The following is a 24,269-nucleotide window of genomic DNA, read 5'->3' on the forward strand; positions in this document are numbered from 1 at the left end:
TCTCTTGTATTTTGTGCATTTTTATTGTTGTATCGAATTGCACCAAATTATGAGGTAACTGAACCAAGTAAGACGAACTAGTTGCAAGTTTATAGGTGGGCGCTTTAAGGTGATTTACAGCATTTATGCCAATAGGGGCTTACAGCCACTTTTGCTTAAGTGTTTCCAATTTTAAAATTCCTAAATTTTATATCCGAAAGATGTAACGAAGACTTTTTCTTGCGGCTCACACATTTTTTACGAGTAATTGATGTAATTAAATCCATACACGTTAATAAAAATTAATAAATTATTGCTCAATAATGTTGGTGGTACATTTACATCAACACCAGCCAGTTAGTTGAAAAATTATACAATTGATATACACCTATTAGGATGGGTTTTTTCACAAATCACAGCAATGTTGCTAGAAAAATCAAGTACAACTTTAGTTCTTAAAAAAACCTGAATATGTAAAAAATGCAATTAAAATTAATCTTAAGGGGTTTGGTGGTGCTTATTAGTATGCTATCTCTACTCTATTCCCATCGAAAGGGCCGAAAATAATCATTATTTCAAATGCTCAATGAAAAAGAAATTAAGACTACCAAACATCGTAGGAAATTTTGAATAAACTTATATGAAAATGTGTATGGGCATATCTGGTTTTTATGGTATGTTTTTATGAATCTTTTACAATTTAGAAATTTTTTAGCAATATTTATAAAAGTTAATTTTGAGAATCACATTTCGATTTCCTTGAAAGTTTATTTTATTTTGTTTTTTGTTTTAATAATCTACAGTACAAATTGCCTTACAGATTAGACAAATTTGGCAACTAAATATTAGCAAACAATATAAATTCTATATTAAGCAACTAATTTGACAATTTTAAGAAAATTAAATCTAGAAAAAGCGATATTAAGCAGGTTGCAATTCGATAATAAATTACGGTCTCGAATGCGTTAGCAATTCGCACATTACAATCAAATTAAGTCTAAATTCTTTTTTTGGTTTTTATTTAAATTGGAAAGGTAATGAATTACAATCACAATATCTTAAATTATTCACCATAAAAAGGGTAAAAATTGCGAAGACTTATTTATGGAACATTAAGGCTTATCCACTTAAGTAGAAGTGGGCAGCCGATGATGTCATTAACACCACTGAAAATAAAGGAAAGTGAAAGCACTGTCCTTCTCTTTTCAAGAGATATTAGAGATAGGCGAGAACTATAGGGTGGAACAGGAGAAGGATGGAAGTTACTACCATATAAGTATGTGTTCTTTTGAGCAATCTTCAAATTACTTTTGCCATTCAGAAGTAAATACCTCCAAAAGGACCTGTTTAAAGGCTTCAACAGCTTCTTCAGGCGTGGAAAAACGTTGACCTCGCATTTTATGTTTGATGTTCAGGAAGAAGAAAAAACTCATTAGGTGCCGAATCAGGGCTTTAAGGCGGATAACCTGTTAATTCGATATATATTTTGAGTGGTTAAACACTTTCTTGTGTGAGCCGACACGTGAGAGCTGTCTTGTTTAAGGGGTTATACGCAGTTATGACTTTCAAAAAAATCGATTTTTTTTATTGCATTTTTGTAATGTACATATATTCAAAAGTATACGCACGAAATTTGAAGTAGATCTAAGCAATACTTTCGGAGTTATATCTAAATATGTAGAGATGCCTCGGCACGTTTTAAGGTAGGTATTGAAACTTTAAACGTGTTTTTTTCAAAACGGCATTTTTCAAGTCGGTGTACACGATATCTCGAAAACGGCTTGTTTGATCGGTCAACCGTTTTAACTCAATCTTTAAAGATACATTTTCTAGTAATTAATCGTTCCTTTTGTAAATCTGATACTTATTTTCCATTTTATAATCAATTTACGGCCAAATTTTAACGTAAAAATCGAAATCATTTCTTTTAAAAGCTGCCATTTTGTGAAAATTCACTATTTTGATTAGCCGAACGATTAACTACTAGATAATCTAATATATTAACAAAATTTGTTTGGTTTTTTGATTTCAGATAATCCAATCCTGAGTTACGATGTACGCCGTAAATCGCCTTTTTTTAAAGGAGGTTCCAGAAATCGCCTGCAGCGCGCTCTATAATCAACATTTTCATAAATAAAAAATTTTGTTACGTTCTTGAAGGATGCTTTTATAACCGCCAAAAATTTTCAAATTAAAATATTTTGAAGTTTCTTCAGGATAAATCCTTGACAACCCGTCTTTTATTTGCTTCATAACTGCGTATAACCCCTTAAAGCTATTTCGTTTTCGACGGTTGGCTTTCCTTAATTCTCCAAAAAATGGTTGCACACCACCCAAAACTAACTGTTTTAAATATCTTGGTGGTACAATTCCAGAAATGAGCAGATTTTTCAAAAATACAAGCCACTTTTTGCTTTGAGGTGCCTCATTCGCGAACAAATTTTATTGTATTAAGGTCGTCTTGAAACACCCATACTATCATTTTTTTTTTTCAGCTAACATGAATAGATCCAATATTCGTCAACTATTGCGATGCCATATACGTGCTTTGAACCACCACGGTTGGATTTCTTCAAATTTTTTTTACACCAATCGACACGAGGCCTTTTTTGGGCAATCGTCAAATTATGCGCTATCCAACGAGAACAAATCTTCTTGAACTATATTACATGTATGCTAGTCTTATCAATTGGCGCACAGAATCGATTGCTTCTAGCAATACGACCGTTTTTGGATGGCCTTCACGAAATTCATCCTGTAAGGATCGACGGCTAGTGGCTTCGTCAAAAATCGTAGCAAATTGAGCAATGCACTCCTGTCTCGAAGATCGTAATAAATCATAGTACGAACATTTTCACGAGTTAATTTCATCTTTTGGGCGAAATGAACTCACTAAGAAAAGAGCAAATAAAGCTAGCAAGTGAAAACTTTATTTGTGCTAAGAAATACCAAATTTTTTAACAGTAACATCGAACTGCAGCTCATCACACATAATATTGCAAAGCGACCCTGTTAAATGGCAGCGCTCGTACTACTCAAATTTTTTTTTTTATTTAAAATTTTTTTTTTTCAAATAAACATTTCTGCTCTATTCTCTTCCAATTTTTGTATGAACCCAGCCTAACTTTCCATAACTGCTTCCAATGCTTGATACTTTGGCATTTTCCTCTGAGTTCGTTCCCAAAGTTCAATTAAGTCACTGTAAAATTTAACCTTCTTAAAATTCCACATCAATCTGCGCAATCTTGTAGTTTTCTATTTTATTTTTAAGCAAATCAAGTACAATATATAAATGTAAATGGTGCAGTAGCTACAAAAATATAGGAAGCAAAGGTTCATCATCACCGAGTTTCCAACCCGTCACTGATTTTCGTACCTCAAAAACAAGAGGCAAGTAAGGCTCTCTCTTCTGATGTCGGAAACAATTGGCATTAACTGGTTATATCACGGAGATTTGTCTCGGTGTTTTTGGCTACACATTCAGATATGCGAAACGTTTCACATTTTAAATATGCGAAACTTGGATTTTAATTCATAAACAGTGCATTCGTTGGCACAACAAAATTTTAGTCCGCATTAATGTCTTTTTGTCGCAATGGAATGCTAACACTTATTTCATTACTTCTTAAAAATATATAATTTGCTTAACTACTTATGGATTTGTTGATCAAAATTTCCCTAATATTCCGCTACAGCGAATTTAGAAGTTAATTAAACTCATCCCTGCAACTTTTCGAAACTCGTTAATATATTTTTCTTTAACAATTTCATTACGTTTCAAAAATATCTATGAATCTACATATTCCTACTAAGTGTTTCCAAACATGTAATAAATCGTATCATAAATTCGCGCTGTATTCGATCTTACATTCCTGAAGTCAGTGCTTTCAATGTTTTTTGCCTAACGTATTTTTTAAATTTAACATTTGATCTGCCACTGCTCACCACTTTCATTGTAAAATAGTTGATCACCCGGGTTTGCACTGCTAGTGTCGCAATTCCACTAAACATTTATATGTAACAGGTGGCGCAAAAGTAACCTTGCGATGTTTTTTGGCTGTAATTTAAAAAAAAAATGAAAAACTTTGATTCTTCTTGTGGATTATTTTTATCTGGTCTTTTAATTTTTTTTTACATCAAGTCGAGAATATGATGTCATGTAAATGGCCGCCGCCACAGTTGATTGACATTTGAGCCCTTTTTATGGCATTTTCCATCACTTTGGCCAAAACATCCGGCGATAGGTCCTCACATTCTTGACGGATATTGTCTTTAAGAGCTGCAAGAGTCTGAGGCTTGTTGACATAATCCCGCGACTTCAAAAAGCCCCACAAAAAGAAGTCTGGAGCAGTCAAATCAGGCGATCTTTCTGGCCAGTGCAACTCGCCAAAACGGGAGATTAGGCGCCCGGGAAATGCATCCTTCAGCATATCGGTTGTGGCACGTGCAGTATGTGCCGTTGCACCGTCCTGTTGGAACCATTTTTTTCCAATCCCAATTCATCAAGTTGTGGCAAAAAGAACTCGTTGATCATTGCTCTGTAGCGCTCACCATTCACAGTAACCGTTTGGCCCGCGACTCCTCCAGCGAAAACAGCACACCATACAGTGACTCTGAGTGGGTGTAATGGCTCTTCGTGGGTTACACGCGGATTTTCAGTGTCCCAGAAGCGTAAATTTTGCTTATTTACTTACCCGCTAAGATGGAAATGGGCCTCACCACTCATGATTATTTTTGATGAAAAATCATCTTCCTCTTAGTGGTGATTAAGGATGGCTTGAGCATATGTTAGACGCGATTGGCGGTTAGAAGCCAACAGCTGATGCACCGTCTGAACTTTGTACGGAAACTTCTTCAAATCTTGTACCAAAATTCGCTGTAAAGACCCTCGACTGATACCCATTTGCGTGGCACGTCGTCTGGTCAATGTCGACGGCGCTTCCATGACATCCTCGGCTACAGCAGCAATATTCTCTGCAGAACGGCTACTCCGGGGTCTGCCACGCCTGGCAGCACCTCGTGTTGTGCCAGTCTCTTCGAGGCGAGCGGCTAAACGTCACAGTGTTTCACCAGTAGTCGTTGGACGGCGAGGAAGTCTGCGACGAAATTCAGGTTGTGCCAAAGTCACCGACCGATTATTGGTCAAATAAATAGTCAGCAATATTCCGCGTTCTGGAGCAGTGTAGCGTAACATTGTTTATTAACGTGTATTTCGCATGTGTTTACTACACAAATGTCAAAACAGAACTGACATTAGGGGCCAATCGCAAAATTTATAGCATTTTCTGATAGGAGGATTACTTTACTTATGAGTATGTCAAAAAGTCTTACCGGCTTTTTTGGCTGAAAGCAGAATTAGCTTGCATGTAGTTGAAAGCAAAATGAGATAGTAATTGGGTTCTGTACGTGTAACAGATATTTCTTCTTATAAGACAGATAAAATCGTGTTTCTGTATGTTTGGGATTCAACTTTTTAAGAGAAAATTTAATCCACTAGTATTTTGAAGAATCTGCTGAACTTAAATTAAATTCGCAATTCATAGTTGCTTTGATATGTTTTACTACGAAATGTTTACTTATAGTATAACATAGGGCGGTAAAAAATCAGCTGCCTTAATGTACATAATTACCTTAATAATCGAATTCGCACACTTCAGCTGATGCAACTGGCCTATCATTTCGCTTCGACTCATCTGCAAGGCAATTAACAAAGTTAGTTCAACGTCACGCGAATACACCGGACTTGTGCCTTCTAAAATACTCTCTTTTTCACTATTTTGCATGTTCTATCATTTACATATCGATGCAGTACAGTATTCATTCATACATATGTTGTTGCAATGTGTGGGAAATATTGCCCGACCTGAAGTTGACTGACAGTACTTCACAAACTAATAACTGACAACATTTTTGTGTGGGTAAATTGTTAAATTTTTTTGTTAAATTTTTTGTTGTTGCTTGTACATTAAAATTTATTTCAAATACCTTGAAGGCATTTTGAAAAACTTACACACACAGAAATATTTGTTGTGCATTTAATTGCTAATGATAGTTTTTATAAATATTTGATTTATTACTCAAAAGAGATGATACACTTAAAAGCTACAACTATTTTATTTACTTTCAAGATATTTTATAAAATATATAATTGGTGATTACATTTAAAGTTAACTTAAGATCTAGGTGTTCTCTTTTAGTTGGACACCTTGATGACTGAACAATTTATCCGCTTATGAGAAAAGTATAGAAAAAGTGAGTAATAATTCGTGGCAGAAATTTAACAAATGTAGACTTACATACAATAAAATGGATTTTCATTATGGGTAAATATGAGAATCAAAAAAGCAAATGTTAGATAGATGTAGAAAGTCAAAAGTTCTAGCTTGGCGATTTTTCCCTTAATTTCAATATGTTGGAGGTGTTTTTGAATATCAGTAAGCAATTTAAGGCCTCTGAAGTCGATGTGAGAGAGAAAAAACTTTTAGTTTTCTTATAGCTAAATGAGCCTCCTTATAAAAAGTTAAGTTCTCGTTAACCTCATTTCAGAATAGTTGGTTAGGGAATATTGGGAAACAATTAGCACTCGAATATTGCCTTTTTCAACTTAGATTTGGGTATGAACTAGATTAATAACTTTGAAGAACTGAGCAACTGTTGATAGTGGAAGCTCATTCTCTGCGAATGAAATGAAGTAAGCACTGTAAACTGGCCGCCTATGAGGGAGCTAAAAAGCTTTTGGTGGGGAGAAAAAGTGTACGAGTACTGTTATAGGAGGGTTGACCGCTAAAGAGCGAAAAAATAAAAAAAAAACGGTTCTGAACATATTGTCACAAGTTGCACTCAACAGATCTCTTACAGTTCACATTTCTTTATCACATAAAAAGATTTCGATTTTGGGACTTTCGTGGTAGACGTTTCTCCATCACCTTCTACTTTTTACAAAACAAATTGAAGACTTCTCTACCTCTACATGACTTACGATCAGTAAAACAATACTCGTAGTGGAAGAAAATACGGCAATATTTCTAGACTGGCCTTAGAGTTAAATGAGTAATCGCGTTAATACTGCTTTGATTGAAAAAAATCGGTTCGAAAAAAATTATTTTATCCCGAAGAACAAAACCAAATGAAAACCAAAACTGTATGGCTGACTAATCAAGACAGCAACTATAAAAATTACTCGCACTAATCTATTCAAAACATACTCGTAGTCTAGTGTCATATAGTCAGTTGTCTCATTTGGGTGACCGGAACGGCAACACGTTTGCAGCGAAACTGAAGAAACCAGTGAATGATTTCAATCGATGTTGAGAGCCACTTAAAATGAGTAGTCCTTTCAAGCTCTTATTTAGTTTACGTGATGTCTTCGCAAATGCTCGTAGGTGTCTGTATCAAACGGGTTTCCTAACAAAACTATTTCACTTATGCCCGGTTTCACCAATCAATTTTAAAATTTATTAGGGTATTAGAACTTAAAGTCTTACAATACAAAAATTCGCTTTTTTAAATTTTAAATTTTTTTAATAAATTGAGCACCGACTGGCAAAACCAGGCATTAAAAAATAAAAAAAAACAAATCATTGGCGCGTCCACTTCTGTTAGGTGTTTAGCCGAACTCCTCCTCCTATTTGTGGCGTGCGTCTTGAAGCTGTTCCACAAGTGGAGAGACCTACACTTTTAAACCGACTCCGAACATCAAATGGTTTTTATGAGGAGCTTTTTCATGGCAGAAATACATTCGGCGGTTCGCCATTTCCGGCCAAGGGGCGACCACTATTAGAAAAAACTTTTTTGTTCAGTTTGGTGTTTCATGCACGGATATTCAAACGTACGCAGTCCCGAATAATAGTGACACACTAACCCATTCCGCTACGGCGGCCACAGGGTAATATTATTCAAAAACTTTGGGTGCATTATTTTCAAAAATACTTCTTAAAAACAAAACTTCTATATTTCCAAGCATTTATTGATCCGCCCTCGTATAAGTGACCTTATTTTAAGTTAAATGATTGGAAAAAATTGTTCAAAGGACAAATATGTTTATAAACTTAGCCTAATTTAATTAACAGCTGTTAATAATATGAGCTCCGCTACCACTTCAATAAAAACTTTTTATTTTTCCTATAGAAGTACATATTTACTTATGATTCCCTCCTTCCCTTTGTGTTGTCTGAAACAGAGCTGTAAGTTTTCTTTTATTAGCTCCTAGAGTACTTTCGCCGCTTTGTCTTTCTAACTCCAGTTCTTTTTAAAGCAGATCTCACCTTAAAGGAACAGATACAAGTCTTACCACGTAAGAGCCGGCAAACCAGCTGGTTGTCTAACACTTTGACGATGTACGAGTATTTGGCAGATAAATTGGAATGATGCAGCGCCTAGTCGTGTTGGTTAATACATAATTAATGTCCTAATTAGCAAGGACTGAAAGATGGTAATGCTGAGTAATAGTTTGGCCTTCAGTAAACTGGAGAAGTTATAAGAAAATCATCATTGCTTTGAATTTTGATTTGCTCATATTTTCATCACGGTGTAGTTGAGCTCTTGCAATCCATGGTCTGGAACTTAGTATTAGGATCATAAGTAAAAAATTACGACTCGTAATCTTTTGCCTTTTTCCAATAAGCTCGGATTATTTTCATTAGCAAGAAAAATATCGAGACAAAGATTTTTGTGAACTTCTTACTGTTTATTTTGGTGCGCATTCGCAATCTTTTGGCTGAACAACAAATAACCCTAATGATATCGCGCCCTAACTGCCAAAAGGGCGTAAGTAAGAAAGTGTTCTTCTTTGTTTTAGATAAAAATCAAAAATTCGCAAAACCTGTAAAAATCAAAGTCATAGGAAATACCGTTACAAAGTTGTGGTGAAAGCAATTTTGGCTTAAGGGGGGGGCGGTAGGGTTTAGCGCTAAAAAAAAACACTTTTTTTTTAATTTTTTACAGAAATATGGCTTAAGATACTTTAATAAAATCAGTTGCATGTTATTGTACATCTTTTCAATAAGTTTTTAAAAAATATTAATAATAAAATATTGACAAATAAGCCCATGACAGAGTTTTTTTGGAGATATGTTTTTCGAGAGGTGCTCTGCGGTGCCAATCGGCATTCGTCGTAGAATCATCTGAAACTAAAAAAGTCGAATTTTTCAGTTAAAGTATGACGTAATGCTCCCCCCTACATTAATAAAATTTTTTTTTTTTCATTTTTGTAGTTTTGGTGGCAAAAAAACGTAAAACGAGCATTTTTGGCGAAAAATTTCGCCATATTTGTAAGTGAAAAACAACCTTAAAAAAAAAAAATAAAAAGAAAACAGCGTAGGGGGGAGGTATTTTTGATTTAGAAAACGTGTGCCAAATTTGAAAAGAATCGGTTGAATAGTTTCGGAGTTGTGATTGGCACCGACTTTTAAGAAGTCGTTTCGGGAAAAACGCGTTTGAAAAAATGACTCTGAGAAATTATCGATGCTCCGCATTCGAGGTAGAGTGCCTACAAAGGCTATAACTTTGAGAGTTCTGCTCCGATCCACTTAAAATTTTGACACAACATTCTTGAAATGATTTACTATAAGATGAGTGAAGAAAAAAAATTTCGATTTTGTGACCCTACCCCCCCCTTAAGAGTTCAATTATACCTTTTTCGTTAACGGTGTTTTGGTTTTTATCAGAAATTTATTGAAATAAGCAAAAAAACCCAACCAAATAGGGATAAATCAAAGCAAAGCAAAGGTAAATTCATAATTTGTCATTAATTGTCTTTGTTTTAAACAAAGATACCGGAGTACAACGATTTATTAAATATAGTTGTAAGAGGCTCAGCAAGACACAAGCAGTTCTTCAGCAAGCTGGCCGATAGGCCATCCGAGTCAGTTTTCGATGTGGGCTTGAGCTTCATAATACCCTTGATGACATCAGTAACAGATAGGCACAATGTCCCAAAATTAAGAGTTGAAAAACTATTAGAGGGCAAACCAGAATCGAAGTCTAAGTCGGGTTCAAAATTAGAGCAAAACAAGTCAGCAAATAAATTGGCAGATTCTATGGCAGAATTTGCAAATTTACTATTATAAAAAACATTGTTTGGCACTGTTGAGCAAGACTTTTTTAATTTGGTGAATTGCCACAAGGCCTTCGAGTGCGAAATAATATTGTTTTCGAAATGCAGGATGTAATTTCTATATAAAAACTTGTTCAAACAGTTGAATTCCTGTAAATGGCAATGGTTCGCAAAATTTGTTTTTTATTTATTTATTTATATAAAATTAGCTTACAACATAAATCTTATAAGCTATTTTAAGTTAGGGGCTATAGCAGCGAGGCCTTAAGCTCGATAATTTTATATACATATGCGTACTTCCATTCTTAAACTTAGTAGATACAATTTTATTTTAAATCTTATGGTAAAGATTGGTTCTTTTGAGGAATTTTGTTTTTTAGATTCTTTAGATGTCTAAGCCGTTTGGTATGCCAAGGTGTCTTATATACTTTTTTATGATAAATAGGAATGTGTTTCAAATAGAAATCTTAGTCTTAAAGAAATGAAAGAAATTAACACCCACAATGGAAAGATACAGTTGGAGGAAATTCTTAAAAATTACATTTATTTGCAGATATATTTCTATTTTTCTATTTTTTTAGAACGCACAAATCCAACTAAAGAACAGATTTTCAGTACGCTAATTCCATATACATATACATATGAAAAACTGATGTTGTTCTACAAATGAAGGTACCTACAGTTTTAAGACTCTGAGCGGCAGATATTTTTTGTGAGGAGATTTTTCGTAGCAGAAATACACTTGGAGGTTTGCCTTTGCCTACCGAGGCGCGACCGGTACTAGAAAAAACGTGTTCTATCCTTTTGGTGTTTCATGCACGGAGATTCGAGCCTACGCACTTCCGAACAACTGAAACCAGCCATAATTTGTTAATATTTCCTCAAAGTATTTGTTTGTTTATACTATATTATTGATGTTGGCTTGATTGTTATTTAGAAGTGGTTTTAGCAGTCTGAATATGTATAAATACAAGTATAATTCAGCACAAATATCGATTTAATTTTAATAAATTTCAATCGATTTTGCTGTTTTCTTCATTTCCACTTCGTCCGATTATTCTTAGTTTTTGACGACTAATACCAGCAGAACCTGTTTTATTCATTCCTTATAAAATGATCTTGGGTCGTTGGTTCATGTGTTTGGCTACGGAAGCGGGAAGTATCGCATTCGAAAGAGAAGCCATTACGCTGAATAGAAAGTGATCGCTGGTGTCCGTTTTATTATTTAAAATAAACCCTCTAATATTGTATTATGGAGACATAAAATTGTTTGTCTTCAATATTTGAAAATAACTCAAAGTCCAATAGTCTATTTTATAAATTTATTTAAACACATGGCTTATTAAATTTTTCGAACTTGGTTTTATTCGTTCATTTATTCATCTTGTTTTTCCTAAATACATACACAAAGCATTACATTTAAAAAGAGGCAGATAAAAGTTATGAAAACAAAAACTTAAAGGAAAGTATAATACGAAAACACTTATTTAGTTATTTACATATAGAAAAAAAGAGAACTTAGACATTGAGAAATTTACAATTTGATAAGGGATTGTTCTTTTGTCTTTTTCATCACTAGCCATTTAAAATATTTATATTCTTACACGAAATATCATTATAATTGTGTTTAAATGTATTGTATATTGTAAGTTAAAATGTAAATCGGGTGCATTTAATTAACAGATGAAATGAAATGAAATACACGAGTATTTATAAAAGCATTAATAATTGCGAAAATAAATAAACACAAAGGCGGCACATTTGGCGTGAATGGACCGAAATAACTATACAGTCATATCTTCAAGTAAGTGCGCACGTATGAGTATTCAGGTATATTTGGGGCAGCGTATTTTGGAATAGCGTTAGCGTATTGTGGAGGGCGATCGTCTCAAAGTTTACCATCATCACCGACATTTTAGTAATTGTATCCGGTTTGTGGATTAAATTCGCCACTCCCATGCCGACCGGGAGGGCTACCCGGTCCACCACCGGGTGCGCCACCGGGACCAGGCGGCACATACTGTTTGCCAGGCCCACCAGCTCCACCACGACCACCACCAAAACCGCCAGTGCCAGGACCGCCACCACCTCGACCACCGGGACCACCAGCACCACCCCCAAAGCCGGGCGCACCGCCTGCACCACCTGGTCCACCACCATAACTACCTGGACCGCCAGCACCTCCTGGGCCACGACCACCAGCACCACCCCCAAAGCCGGGCGCACCGCCTGCACCACCTGGTCCACCACCATATCCACCTGGACCGCCAGCACCTCCTGGGCCACGACCACCTGCACCACCCGGTCCACCACCATAACCACCTGGACCACCAGCACCTCCTGGGCCACGACCACCTGCGCCGCCTCCAAATCCAGGCGCACCACCTGCTCCAGGACCGCCTCCATAGCCACCGGCTCCCGGACCGCTAGGACCACGACCACCAGCTCCTCCACCAAAGCCTGGTGCGCCACCTGCACCAGGAGCACGTCCACCTGCACCTCCTCCAAATCCGGGTGCTCCTCCACCAGCTCCTCCACCAAAACCTGGTGCGCCACCGGCACCCGGAGCGCCACCTGGACCACCATAATTATAACCTCCAGCTCCTCCGGCACCACGTCCACCAGCACCACCACCGATTCCTCCTGTACCACGTCCACCTGCACCGCCACCGAATCCACCAGCACCAGGACCACCAGCTCCTCCACCAAAGCCTGGGGCGCCACCTGCACCAGGACCACGTCCACCTGCACCTCCTCCAAATCCGGGTGCTCCTCCACCAGCACCACCACCAAAGCCTGGCGCTCCACCTCCGCCTGGGCCTCCACCATATCCCGGAGCACCACCTGGCCCGCGACCACCAGCTCCACCACCAAAACCTGGGGCACCGCCAGCACCGGGGCCACCGCCATATCCACCTTAAAAAAAGAAAATATTTATTTCCCTCTACATACAATCATCTTTTGCATAAAGTGGCTTACCGCCAGCTCCACCACGTCCTGTGCCACCGTAACCACCAGCGCCTGTACCACCACCTGCGCCGCCAAATACTAGAAATATCAGCACACAAAATCAATTAATATACATATATTAGAACATTTGCAGATATACCATATATAAAGACTCTTTATTTTGCAGTTGAAATTCTCAATGCTTTACTCACCACCTGATCCAGTGCCAGGACCGCCCGTATAACCACCGCCAGGGGCAGGGGAAATACCTTGTGCCGCTAAAGCCTTAGCAATCTCTTCTGGGATTGGGGGTGGTGTAGGTAAAGCATCACCAGATGGCTGGAAGCCATTTTCATCAGCAAGATATGAAATCTCAACAAGTTGCCCTTCCGGATTTGTATACGAGTATGTACCCATAACCGAAGCAATTTCATTTTCTGAGCCCTTATTCTTGATTGTGCCTTCTTCTTCCGCCTTTATACCATTACCGGTCTCGTAACTGAAACGATAGTTGCCATCGCCATCGTTTTCATTCACATACGACAATATTGGTATTGGTGGGCCAGAGGGTTGCGCAGGCCCAGATGGACCAGGACGTGGGCCACCACCAAAACCACCCGGTGCACCGCCATAACCACCTGGTGCACCGCCTCCACCTATGGGGCGGCCTGGGCCACCAGGGCCACCAGGGCGAGGAATACCCCCAAGTCCAAAATTGCTACCACCCGGACCCTGCAAACCAGGGCCGCCACCAGCGCTAGCTGCACTTGCTGGTGGGGGGAGGTATTTGTTGTCAAGCCGTGCGCTATGCGCCAAGGCTAAAAGTGTAGTGAAAAGTAGCTGAAATGCAAGAGAAGAAATGGATTGTAATGTATGGTATGCAAAAATAATGAAATTTATATGGGAATACGAGTATGTAAAGAAAAATATGTAAATACAAATAAATGGGTCCGTATATGCAGCTTTTCCTAGTACATGCCGAAGCGAGTGCTGTTGTCAAACGGTATTTTCTTAGAAGAGTGGGCTACATCAGTCATACTAATTCTAACGGAATTGAGTGATGGGAGTTGTACATCGATGGAGGGCTATGCTATTTAAAGCAAAATGTTTGCTCTCTACTGCTTCGTTGTCTATATTTTAAACCGGAACAAATAATTGCTAACCAACACAATAAGAAAAATTTAAGTATTTAAAATGGAAATTATATGGGCGCAAAAAGTGGTTGGTTGTTGGTCAGAAATTTTTGAAAAGCTCCCTTCAAATATTCTTAAATAAATGATGTCACTCACCAGAAAAATATTAGCATTTGTATCCATATAAAATATATATTCTTATACTATAAAGGTGAATATCTCTACGTTGTCCGCGCATCACTAGGAAACGACAACACCAAATGACGTACAAATTTTTATGCATTTATATTTTCACCCAATGAAGGTTATAGACATGTTTTTAAGATGGAACTCCCTTCCCACAGCCCGCAGGCCGCGCCACCACTCCCATTCGTCACTAATAATCGAATATTTGCTTAAATTTAATGTAAAAAATCTTAGTTTTTCCTATTTCCCACTATTTATAGCACACTCAAGACTTCATAATACGCATAAGCTGTTCAACTATGACCCAAATGTAAAGAGCAGAAACGGTTTGAGATAGAAAATTAATAAAAAAAACTTTAATAAAAATGGATTCAATATTTGAATAACGTGAACTTTTAAATGATTGACAGTCTCTGTGTTGCATATTTTTAGGTCTAATTCTAATTTTCAGGTTTTCATTTTACTTGTTAAAACATGTGAGAATTTCTCGATTGGTTTTTGAATATAGTATGAAAAAAAAAACAATTTGTTTTTTTGAAAGTTATTTTATAACCCTACTAAAAACTCCGGATATAGAGCAAAATGCCCCGATAACTTGGTTTCTCCTCTCCTTTGATTAGGAAATCGCAAATCGGCGCTGATTGGTATTTCTTCTGAGCAAATTTTGATCGATTACATATTTGTTTAAATTAAAAAAAAGTTATAAATAAATAATTTCACCACTGAATAATACAGAATAATACTAAATTAATTTTTAAAGCATTTTCGATATTAGTTTCTAAAAACATTTTCTTCGACTTCACTCCACACTTAAGTGTCAATCCCGACCTCGCTGCATTTAATTGCATATAATTTGCAAATTCTCCACTTAAAAAGGAAGATAAGATCAATTAAAAAATTGAGTCATCAACATCATCTTCAACCAACTGTACCCAAACCAACAGTAGTCCAATCAACGGCATCGTCAACACTTCGATTATTATTAGCCATAAAGTGAAGGGAATCTCCGTGAAACCAAAAGCGAAACAAAAATTAATTCAAGCACTTTAAAGTCATTACAGTATGCACATATATATGTGTGTGTGTTTGTGTGTGTACATATTTTAGTTAGCCTGAGTTGGGCACGAACAGTAGGTCAGTCAGCTACGAGTGTGAACTACGTGCTACTGTCATGTACATATGTTACAGCAACAAACTAAAAGGAGAAAATAAGAGACAAAAAGTAAAACCCAAGAATATGAAAAACAGCATCTGAACTAACAACATCAATTCCAAACTACAAGCAATATGCGCGCTTCGTGTTGTTTTGTTGGAGTCATCTTCAGTTTAGAGCCTAAATCTTCATAGCAACACTCCCATTTTTAGGCGAGCACTCATACCTAATATACATACTCGTATGTAGCATCTGTATGCGTGCTTTATAGTTGTGGCAATACGATCAACTGATTCAAATAATTGTCAGTTTTAACTTAAAATGGGAGGTAGGTCAGTAATAAAAGCGGCATGGCTACATCAGCATCAGTTCCCAAAATCGTAGAGCTGACGCCGTCGCCAAAGTCAACAGTGAGCGCAAAGTGGGTAACAATGCAACTTTGCAAATGCATTCAAAGTTATGCACGTGTGTATGTCTATATGTTTGTACTTATACTTCAGTAGCTTGCAGCAAAATATGAATGAATGCCTGAATGAAACAAGATGCGCCTGTCCTCTTGCCGGCCCAGGTTGCGAATACGCCGTGGAAGCCAAGCCACTGAAATGCATGCAGCTGGCATTATGAGAAATTAGTGTGGCTCAACTAGTTGGCGGAGGTACGGCAGGTTTATTGGTTTCATTTATTTCTTTATTTATTTATTTATAAGGAAAACATGTAAACTAATGTAATGCTGTGGAATTTCTTTTATTTTTCATGCATCTTCTCACGTTTTTGATTCACTTTGTTGTGTTGCTTTTATTGCATTCGTTGTGGCATCATAAACTTAAAATTTTATGCCAAGATCTTTTGCCGAAGATTTATTTATGCCTTTTGCTTTAGTGTTTCCATTCCATGGTTGTTGTGGCTTCATATATATTTTTTTTATTTTTTTCCTGCACTTTGTTTTGTTATTTTTTCATTTTTTATTGCATTTAGGCACCTTCTAAAAATGCGCTATTTGACATTTATTGCTCAGCATCGGCCAATTGTCGGTCTCTCAGCCAAACGAGTGTTTGTTTGTTTCTTTTGTCAGTCAAGTTTGTTTTACAACTTTTACGCTCTATGCTACACTCATCATTCAAACGCTCAACTATTGGGGCTGAAACAACGTCTGTGCATATCAGACACACACATGTGCACATACAGTATAATTTGCATTGGTTGCATGTTATGGAAAAATTATTTATATATCTTTTTACACTTTGCAAGTTTGCGAAAAACTGCTGTTATGGGTGTATGATGGTGTGTGTAAGTGTTACCGCAGCAGATAAACGCGTACCCTGTGGATTTATTTAAACGCAACTTAAGTTATATTTAATGGTAAATGTTATGTTGGTTTGAAGTGTCAAGTTGAAGTTTGTTTTATGGTGAGGAGGCAAGACAAAAGAGATGTTAACTAGTTAAGTAGCGTTTATTTGCACTTGGAGAAGCCTCTTATCTGTTTTGCTAATTATTTCAGATTTCCAATTTATTTTTATGTTTTACATGACTCAGGGCAATTTAATGCAAGGAGGGAAGTTTAATTTAAAATAAGTTTTCAGTATTTTGTACACACGCATGCAAATTTGGAAATAAAATGATGTATTTTTTTAGTTGGAACTTAGGCTCTTTTGTTTTGCATTATTTATTTTTTACATCAATGCGTCATTCTAACAATATTTCAAGCCCATTCAAACAAAATTGTTGAGGTTATAAGTATTTAAGAGTTCGTTGTTCGAGGTCGATCTTTTAAGCCTGGTCGACTTTAAAGCATATTTCTGAAATTTTTAATATTGGTCGAATCTTACATTTTTAACTAGAAATCGACTTAATAGACTAAAACTATCTTCACCGCCACTGAATTAAACTTATATATATAATATATATATATATTTAATTGGCTCGTACACCCTTTTTGGGTATTTGGCCGAGCTCCTCCTCCTATTTGTGGTCTGCGCCTTGATGTTGTTCCCCAAATGGAGGGACCTAGAGTTTCAAGCCGACTCCGAACGGCAAATATTTTATGAGGAGCTTTTTCATGGCAGAAATACACTCGGAGGTTTGCCATTGCCTGCCGTACGGCGACCGCTACCAGAAAAAACTTTTTCTTTATTTTGGTGTTCCACCGAGATTTGAACCTGCGTTCTCCCTGAATTCCGTAACTACCATACGCACCAACCCAATCGGCTACAGCGCCCGCCTGAATTAACCTTGCCTGACTTAGAAATTATGACGCTGTATAAAAATATAAAATACTGCGTACAATATTTTATACTCGGGAAATATATATTGAGTCAAAAAATTTAAGTCTTAAAGTATGCCATAAAATCTTCACGAAATCTTAAATAACTCGAGTTAGTGGCATCACTCAGCCTCAAGTACTCAATTTGAACAATGTACGCCCTTCAACCCGCGAGTAATTGGAAATAGCTTTTGCTTAGGCAAATAAAGTTTTTAATGAATTAGTAATAAAATTCTCATTATTAGTGAATCTTTACGCACTCCTTTCATATAGCGAAGAGTCGCAAAAGATGCAAAATTTATGCGACGCAATTTTTACAACAGTTGTGAAAGGGTCAGTGGAATATTGATTCACCTTTTCCCGGTGGCAAGCAGACAATGGAATATTACAGTTGTAATAACTTAACGTTTCTTCGTTCATGCAATCGAGATTTTTCTCGGTGTAGAGGTAAGAAGGAAGTGGAGAGTGTCGATCACTATCTGTTGAAATGCCCCGCTTTGGAAAAATGGTAGAAGGATGGGTTTAGTATATGTGGATTATGGACCATGACTGCGTCGCGGTTGTATTAATCGCTTTATGCTGCTGATGAAGTTAACACCTTTTTAATATCAAGGTCCAAGGAGCCAAGGCGCCTAAATCATAGCCCCGCGAGGGCAGGGCAACTAAGGAGAAGGTGCTGAGATGACTCCACCTCATTTTCCATACAGCTGACTTAAAAAGGACTCGAAATACGAGAGCTAAGATTATCTCAAACTTAGAAGATCCCTCCAACAGCTCCGGTCCACACGTAGCCAGAAGGATTTCCTTGAAGGATACCTTGCAAGTTTGAGTACTTTTCCAACACTCAGCTGACCTCGGGTGGTCATATTCGGTATGAGATAAGTATATATATAAGATAAGTATTTCTTAAAATAAATTAATTCATCACACGCAAATTTTAAAGACCAGCCTCCGTGGCTTAGCTTTACGAAGAAATAAACTTATTTTCATGAATAGATCTCTGCAGCTTGGTAAAGGTTACAAACGCCTGAGACCTACACTGTGGTCCCTGACAGGATTAGTGGAGTACCCCTGTGTGTTGTAAATACCTGGTCGATCAAAAACATTGGTATAATTGCTGTTTCTAATTTACATTGCTAATTTACCCTTCAATTTTTAAACCGCTCAGGTATAAGGTTGCCTAAGATACTTTATTTAAAGTCTATTATTTCTACTTTATTATTTCAACTTTTTAGTGAATTTTTACATAAAAAGTAGATTTTTAAGATCTTTTTTCTTAGAATGTATAAAGAGAAAATTGCCCGCAGTCAAGGGAGTTAAAAAGCCAAAATGCTTCAACTAAACACACTTGACTACAATGGCGGCTAATGGAAATTACTAGTAAAATGACGACGCGTAAATCCTTTATTGGCGTTTGGCCGAGTTTCACCCAAGTTTGTGTCGTACGACTTGATATTGTCCCGTCTTGATGGAGGTACAGATAGTTTTTCATTAAATACTGTTTTTATGGCCTGTCTATGGCCGATCTCTGTAAAAAACCTGTTTCTATTTGATGTTTTGTGAGCTTCAAGCCCATGGCACCCAAATGGTAGTCATGAAAATTCCACCCAGCTGCGGCAATAGGCCGGGTACATGTTTAGAATAAAGTGAAATTTCAGGCAAAACTAATCCGCTGATTTCAAATGAACATCAACTAAATATATTTTCCGAGATAGCTCAACAGTTTAGCCTAGCTGTAAAAGCAATGCTTATCACTTACTAGTTATACCTGTATGCTGCTATAAGATTATCTGAAACTCACAGAAACTTACTCAATTGAAATTCAATCGCGCTATTCAATTTTTAATTAATTTCATATCCGTTGTCATGCCTTACATCATCAACTTCAAATGTCAGTTCCGCCATAAAAATCAGCAGCAGCAAATCATGTTGCCATAAAAAAGCCCCCCACAACATTCATATATCACCTGACAGCTGAGTATCGCGCAACATTCTCAACATACGAGTGCGAGTGAACTCGTGGAAAATAGGCTAACCCGCGAGTTAGCGAGTTGAGAGCATAGAAAATGTGATAATATTATATAAAAAGAATAATAACAATAAAAAATAATGCGATTTAAATAGTTGACAATTGCCAGCAGCAACAACACAAGTGGAGTGACAACTTTGAGATGTACAAATACACATGCCATGCTTTACGAACGAATATATGCACTTATACATATTTGCATGCGGCAACCAACATTTGCCACATCGGTTGTTAGCGGCAGTACAACGGGCAGTCGGCAACGCCTGTGCCCAGCGGCGCATCAAAAAAAATTCCCAACACTACGAATCGTTGAAAATTTAAACGTACACGCTTGTACTGCAAGCTAACAGCTGCGACATTTGCTCTTCGAAAAGCATCCACAACGGCAAAAGCAACAGCAATGAGCAGCAAATATAAGCGTCAGGGCAGCGGTGGCACCACACGAATCGTGACTAATTTTTGCTGCTCTTCGACACAGGCTTCTTTTAGTTGGGGAATGTGCATTTGGTTTTTATGGCTATTTTCTTTGTTTGCCCATAATATTGCTTTGTGTTGACTAGCCAGCATAGATCGTATTGAGCCTTTTTTAATGTTGAAGTTTTACTGGAGGGATGACCCACCCGAAAATCGTTTAAAAGGAAATATCAAAAAATATAATTGTAAATAGATGCATTTGAAGCCACAAATTACATTGCTTTTACTTTTACAACTTAATCAACGTTTTTTTTTTTGTATTGTGGTTTTTATTTGACATATCGTACATCAAATTAAAATTAATCGCTTGTAACATCCAATTAATTTTCCATCAGAAATTGCGCCATCCTCCATTCACTCAATTTCTTAGCATTAGCTTCTTAGCATTTCATGTTTTCTAGCACAATTCAGCGCCTGAATTCCGTAAGTAGGAAATTCCGTGCAATACAATTGGGAAATACAGCTCGCTTGTATTTGTTTGCAGATTCTTTCGGAAAAGCAAAATAAAAAAACAACAAAAAGTTTCATTAGCAAAGAACTGCTAAATCGCTAAATCAGCTAACCGACAAGCCGCCACCAGCAATCGCATTACCAATCGCACGAGAATTTTAATTTATGTAAATCAAACTTGACTACGAGTATTACAATATCTTCTCTACACTGCCGTCATCTTTACGTCCGTCTGCTTGGTGGGGAAAAATCGTCTGACCGTAGTAATTTATGCGAATGCCTGAGAATTTTCTATTAATATGTATGTATGTATTGCGGCTTCCGAATGCTTCTGCCGTTGCATTATGTTGCTAGATGTATGTTGCCGCAACATTTTGGCAATCTGCATGCCTTAAGGTGTGTGTGTGAGAGAGTGATGTGATTCATCAGCGTTGCGAGACGGAAATATCAGTTCGATTGAATGGCATGCTCGACTGATGAGGTGGATCTGAGATAATCAGTGGATCGGTAGGAAAATTTAAATGAACGAAGGTGGTTAAAGTAAGCGAGATTGCAGGTGATTATAAAATAACTTTAGTTCACAAACGTACACGTTTACGTTTACACATAATGGAAAATTTTCCAAATTTTTTGCTTTGAAAATCTCTAGAATGAATTTGACTTTTTTGCGTAAAGAAAAAGCTACGAATAAAATTTTACGTTTTTGAGATATTTAACATTTTAACTGATCATATTTTCGATGGAGAAGGGAAAGTATAAAATTAGTTGCATAATATTAATATGCTGAAGTAATTTATGTAAATGCAAAATTATGAAAAGCTAAAAAAAAATTGTTAAGTATTCGCTCAGCTTTTATTGATGAAGTTCTTTTCATTTTCGTTTGATGAATACTAACTATTGGGGAGGAATTTATGCTTTCTAATAACTATATCAGAGAGTTCAACCAAATGATCAATAGAGTGTCTGCTGACTGCTGTTGGAATCTCTGGCCATACATTTTTAAACTGACAGTAGGAGTATAAAGATATGACTAATATTTTCAAGAAAAATTAAAAATTTAAAAACAAAAATTGTGCCAACAAAGCTCTTAGATACTTATAAACTTTATTTCCAATATTTTTTTAATTTTTTAAATTTAAAATAATTAGTAATGCTTTTCATAAGCTTTAATGCTCAAAATATTTACACGTGCTTTCAGACTGTCCTCAGTTAGTTCAGACTGTCTTCATAGTTACGGTAGTGCCTATGAATCACTAAAAAAACCATCAAAAGTGACTGTTAACTGATTACAGCCAAAATATTAATTTCAATAGTTGTTTTACCTTCATACTAATTTAAAAAATGTGTGCTACTTCATTATTCAGTGCTCAGGACGTAAGGTGATTTTAAGGTTTTTGTTTTTTGTTTGTTTCGAGGATGGCAACAATCTCACCGAAATTTGCATGAAGTTTCGTTTCAAAAAATTTTTTTTATCAATGGGTAGTATATCAATGTAGGTTCATATATAAAAAAATTAAAGTTTGATAAGTTTAAAACAGATGTTCAATGAACGAAATTTAATCTAAATGTACTATAATTGCTCTATATTTTATGAGATGAAATTTGCCACATTTTCGTTTGGACTACTAAACCCAAGGAAATTACTGCAAAAGGCTACGTTTATGATGGCCCTTAAGAGATTTACATTCGCAAAACCAACCCATTCACACAATAGTTTTGAAGCTTTAAAGCGCTAAAATTGGGTTATTCGAACTTACGTCCGTATGCTGCCATAAGCACAGAAGAAAGCGGTGGCTAGCTTGGAATAATACCTAAATGGCATGTTTTTCAATAGTTTTTTGTTTTATGTTATGTTTGATAAAAAAATATGAAAAACATCAAGAATTTACCAACAAAATTCAACGAGTGAATTTAGTCATTAAATTATGTTCAAGAAAAGTAGGAGCAGAGAGTCAGTCTCTCTGTCAGTCTGTTAGCAACACGTATACAAGTCCACGCAGAGCCATTCGTTTGTATTAATGGATATCCAAAAATATTTTGGAAGTATTTGAAAGAATTTTTTTCAGTAGGAATCAGCTTTGATGTTAAATAATTTTTTCATAATTTAAACTGTTTTAGTGGCCTCCAAATATTTGGTTTTCGTAATTTTATTTTAATAGTTTTTTATATTTATTTATGTGTTTTAGGTTAAGTTCTACAGCCCTTGTATAGGAAATTGTTTTGCTTTTCTTAATATAAAAAGTAACAAGGTCTAAAAATTGGGAAAATTTTCAAAAAATCGGGTAGAACGTGCTTTGTTCACAAATGTCTGAAAAAATATTGCAAAAAGAGTGCGCAGACTTTTCTGTGTTGGCTATATTCGCGATACAACTTCTCATCGTTCGTGTTTTGACACTAACTATGTACTGATTAAAAAGTCATTTCTCCAACACGTGTAAAAAATACATTTTGAATATTTTAGAAACTCAAAAGCGAAAATTTTCCAAAAGCACGTTTATGTTTGCATACAAGTTAAGAAGACAAATCCAAATTGTACTGTAATGATACTTTCCAGGAGAAAAGCACATACAAAACTTTGATTTTTGATTAATTAACTTCTTATTGATAATAATTTAAGCCGAAATGTGTATCTATATTTAGTTGGTAAATTTGATATTTTGCTCAATATGACTTCAAAGCAAAATGAAACAGTCTTGCCATTCGGAAATAAGTGCCGAAGGCCTGCTTCATGGCATTTGTAAATTATAATGGAAAAAATGCACACATTTTGTGCTTGTGTCACCATATAATTTCGAATCGCAATTTTTTGTGAATTGTTTAATTTAAAATTTTAAAATATTCTGTACAAAAAATTTTGGTATCCTTTTAAAAATCTTTGTATTCAACGAACTTCCGATACTACAAAAATGAACACTAAGTGCACTATAGTGCACATCTTTTTATCATAGTTTTCACTCGACACTTGGTTATTCAACCACCGGCGAACTACATTTATTTATTTCTGTACTCACCACTCTCATTCTTCGAAATTTTCAATGATATTCCTCGTATCTTTTTCTTCAAATATCCACAGTTAAGCACTGGATAAATGGCAAAAAACAAAAAAGTGAGTAAAAATCCTTTTTTTCAAATATTCAGCAAATTCAACACACCAAACGTATTGTACTCCACGGCTGCACTTGGAATATTTTGTTATTGTATTTTTTTCGTTGTCTTTATTCCACACTTTGTTTCACTCGAATTCAGTTTTTACTGTTTCGCTGTGGGGATCCTGTCCAAGCCTTGTCCTGCCACTACTACTTCCACCCTCTATCCTCTTTAGGCTAATGAAAAAATGTCGTTTGGAGCCGCACACTTTGACTCCGATCTATTGTTCGCAATGATATGCTGTCAGTAACAAAAATTCTCCGCCTTTTATACTTGCTTCATCTATTAAATGTTTGGCGCCAAATTGAAAATTGCAAATGCACTCGCAAATACAAAACACAAACACACGGACGTACTCACACACCAGCTTGTCTAATAGTAGCACATTGCGCCGGCGCAACAACACTAAGCATGTAACAGTGTTGCCAACATTGCAAACAATTCTGCCAGCACAT

The 24,269-nt window shown here is 36.4% G+C and overlaps 1 protein-coding gene across 1 annotated transcript; it reads right to left on the reverse strand.

Annotated features, from left to right (window-relative positions):
* Positions 1 to 11,854: 11,854 nt before the first annotated feature.
* Positions 11,855 to 24,048, reverse strand: LOC128867659 (uncharacterized). Its single transcript, XM_054109080.1, has 5 exons — positions 23,820 to 24,048; positions 23,679 to 23,747; positions 13,195 to 13,822; positions 13,013 to 13,081; positions 11,855 to 12,949 (listed from the first exon to the last, which is right to left on the reverse strand). The coding sequence occupies exons 2-5, from the start codon at positions 23,685 to 23,687 to the stop codon at positions 11,949 to 11,951; spliced, it is 1,707 nt and encodes a 568-aa protein (XP_053965055.1). The 5' UTR covers positions 23,688 to 23,747; positions 23,820 to 24,048; the 3' UTR covers positions 11,855 to 11,948.
* Positions 24,049 to 24,269: the final 221 nt, after the last annotated feature.

Source organism: Anastrepha ludens, chromosome 6 (assembly GCF_028408465.1).
Source record: "Anastrepha ludens isolate Willacy chromosome 6, idAnaLude1.1, whole genome shotgun sequence".
NCBI classification, from domain to species: domain Eukaryota; kingdom Metazoa; phylum Arthropoda; class Insecta; order Diptera; family Tephritidae; genus Anastrepha; species Anastrepha ludens.